Below are 3,011 nucleotides of genomic sequence, written 5' to 3'. Positions count from 1 at the left end.
TATGAGATAATCAGCTATGTAGAAATGCCCACATATGAAAAAAACGCATCTTCTACACGACGTGAGAACATAAGTAACAGAGAGAAACTCTATGAGTGTAAGAAATGTCAGAAGAACTTTCGTAGTGGCTATCAACTTACTCTACATCAAAGATTTCATACTGGTGAGAAACCCTATGAATGTAGAGAATGTGGGAAGACCTTTAAAAGTGGCTATCAACTTACTGTACATCAGAGATTTCATACTGGTGAGAAAACCTATGAATGTAGGGAATGTGGGAAGGCCTTTATTTATGCCTCGCACATTGTTCAACACGAGAGAATTCACACTGGTGGGAAGCCTTATGAATGTCTGGAATGTGGGAAGGCCTTTAGTCAAGGTGGACACCTTAGAATTCATCAGAGAACTCATACTGGTGAAAAACCCTATATATGTGAGGAATGTGGGAAGGCTTTTAGTAGGCGCTCAAATCTTGTTGAACATGGGCAAATTCATACTGGTGAGAAACCATACGTGTGTGAGAAATGTGGAAAGTCCTTTAGAAGAGGTCATCAACTTAGTGTACATCGAAGTGTTCATACTGGTAAAAAGCCATATGAATGCAAAGAATGTGGGAAGGGCTACACCACTGCCTCATACCTTATTCTGCATCAGAGAATTCATAAAGGTGGGAAACCATATGAATGTAAGGAGTGTAAAAAAACCTTTACTTTATATAGAAATCTTACTCGACATCAGAATATTCATACTGGTGAGAAACTTTATGAATGTAGGCAGTGTGGGAAGGCCTATACTACTGGTTCAAAACTTGTTCAACATCAGAAAACTCATACTGGTGAAAAACCCTATGAATGTAAGGAATGTGGAAAGGCCTTTAGCTTGTATGGATACCTTAATCAACATCAGAAAATTCATATTGGTGTGAAATGCTTTGAATGTAAGGAGTGTAAGAAAACCTTTACTTTGTATAGAAATCTTACTCGACACCAAAGTATTCATACTGGCAAGAAACTTTTTGAATGTCAGGAATGTGGGAAGGTCTATAGTACTGGCTCAAACCTTGTTCAACATCAGAAAACTCATACTGGTGAGAAACCCTTTGAATGTAAGGAATGTGGAAAGACTTTTAGCTTGCATGGATATCTCAATCAACATCAGAAAATTCATACTGGTGTGAAACCCTATGAATGTAAAGTATGTAGTAAAACTTTTACTTTCTATAGGAATCTTACTCTACATCAAAGTATTCATACTGATGAGAAACCTTTTGAATGTAAGGATTGTGGGAAGGCTTTCAGACGTAGTTCACACCTTACTGCACATCAGAGTATTCATGCTGATAAAAAACCTTATGAATGTAAAGAATGTGGGAAGGCCTTTAAAATGTATGGATACCTTACGCAACATCAGAAAATTCACACTGGTGGAAAACCTTATGAATGTAAGGAATGTGGGAAAGCCTTTAGTCGTGCTTCAAACCTTGTTCAACATGAGAGAATTCATACTGGTGAGAAACCCTATGTGTGTAAGCAGTGTGGGAAGTCCTTCAGATATGGTTCAGCCCTTAAAGCACATCAGGGAATTCATATGAGTATAAAAGTCTAAGAACATAAGGAATGCGAGAATGCCTTTAGGCATGGCCAAACTTTTTCAACAGCAGACAATTCACATTGGTGAGAAATTATTGAATATTAGTCACACAGGTATTTATAATGCAGTTATGAATTAGAAAGCATTCAATGTCAGCCCTGTTTCAATGGAAATTCTGATTATTGAATGGAAAATTAAGAAAAAAATGGGAATCCCAACTTCTTCATGCCTGCAACATCCATGGCATGGAATTTTTTACCCAATTTATTAATTAAGTGGATGACTAAAAGCCTACCATACTAGATATCAGTGGCTCTGTTACAAATTACCCCAAATTTTAATGTCTTACTACAGTAGTAAACGTCTCTCACAGGGTCAGAAATTCAGGAGCAGCTTGGCTGAGTGCTTCTGGATTGGGTTTTTCTTGACATTGCAGTCATCTGAAGGCCTGACTGGGGCTAAAGGATCTGCTCCCTAGGTGGCTCTCTCACACCAGCTGCTGGTTTAGTGAGAGTGCCAAGAGAAAACCATCCTCATCCACAGTGGACTTGATTTAGATAAGGAAATCCTGGACTGAGAGTTGGTGCTATAAATGGATGAGACTGTGGGGGATTTAGATAAGGAAATGATTTAGATAAGGAAATCCTGGACTGAGAGTTGGTGCTATAAATGGATGAGACTGTGGGGGCTTCTTGAGAGTATTTTGTGTGTGGTAGGAATGTAAACAGTTTGTACTCAGAGTGCCAATGGTGGTGTTTTTTAAAATGTGTTCACAAATTCTTTGAAACTCCACCCTTCAAAATTGAAGCCTAGTTCTCCTCCCTTTGAATGTGGGCTGAACCTAGTCACTTGCCTCTAATGAACGACTCTTTGGGATAACTTTCTCCTGTTGCTCACACTGACTTGCTCATTTACTCTCACTTGCTCAAATCAACTCTTCTCTCCCCTGGGCTTCTGTGAAGGCTGCTGACAGGCCATTTTCTAGAAATATCATTGAATGGTGATTATGTTATGTGTGACATTAGATCTTTCTGAGGTATTAACAGAGGTGTTTTTTTGTTGTTGTTTGTTTGTTGTTGTTGTTTTTTCTCTGATGGCTGCCCAGTACAGGTATCCAAACTCTTGACCTTGGTGTTATAATACCATGCTCTAACCAACTACACTACCTCTATCTGTTCTATGGAGAACAGAGCACCTCCTGTGGGGAGGATAGTTGACTGAAGTACCCACCTGCTTCCTATCTGAAATAATCATGTTAATGTTGAGGCCGTGCTTCCCAGCTTCCCATGGGCTCCCCAGCCAGTTTTCTGAGCACAGCAGAAGTATTAATGCAGGTCAATTCTTCAGAGATCCAGATTCGTCAACTGGGAAACTTGGGATCTACTCCCCATCAGCCAGGCTTAAACTATCTCCAAACCGCA

General features: G+C 39.6%; 1 protein-coding gene across 1 annotated transcript in view; it reads left to right on the top strand.

The window, feature by feature from the left end:
- Positions 1-1,788, top strand: part of ZNF573 (zinc finger protein 573) — a 53,298-nt gene extending 51,510 nt beyond the window's left edge. The window contains exon 5 of the mRNA XM_008594074.1: positions 33-1,788. Within this exon, the coding sequence (XP_008592296.1) occupies positions 33-1,605 (1,573 nt within the window). The 3' untranslated portion in view covers positions 1,606-1,788. The remainder of the gene's footprint in view (positions 1-32) is intronic.
- The last annotated feature ends 1,223 nt before the right edge of the window (positions 1,789-3,011 follow it).

The sequence above is a fragment of the Galeopterus variegatus genome, unplaced genomic scaffold (assembly GCF_000696425.1).
Source record: "Galeopterus variegatus unplaced genomic scaffold, G_variegatus-3.0.2 Scaffold10092, whole genome shotgun sequence".
Classification (NCBI taxonomy): Eukaryota; Metazoa; Chordata; class Mammalia; order Dermoptera; family Cynocephalidae; genus Galeopterus; species Galeopterus variegatus.
The sequence above is the reverse complement of the archived record's forward strand: the minus strand, read 5'-3'. Positions and strand labels throughout refer to the sequence as shown.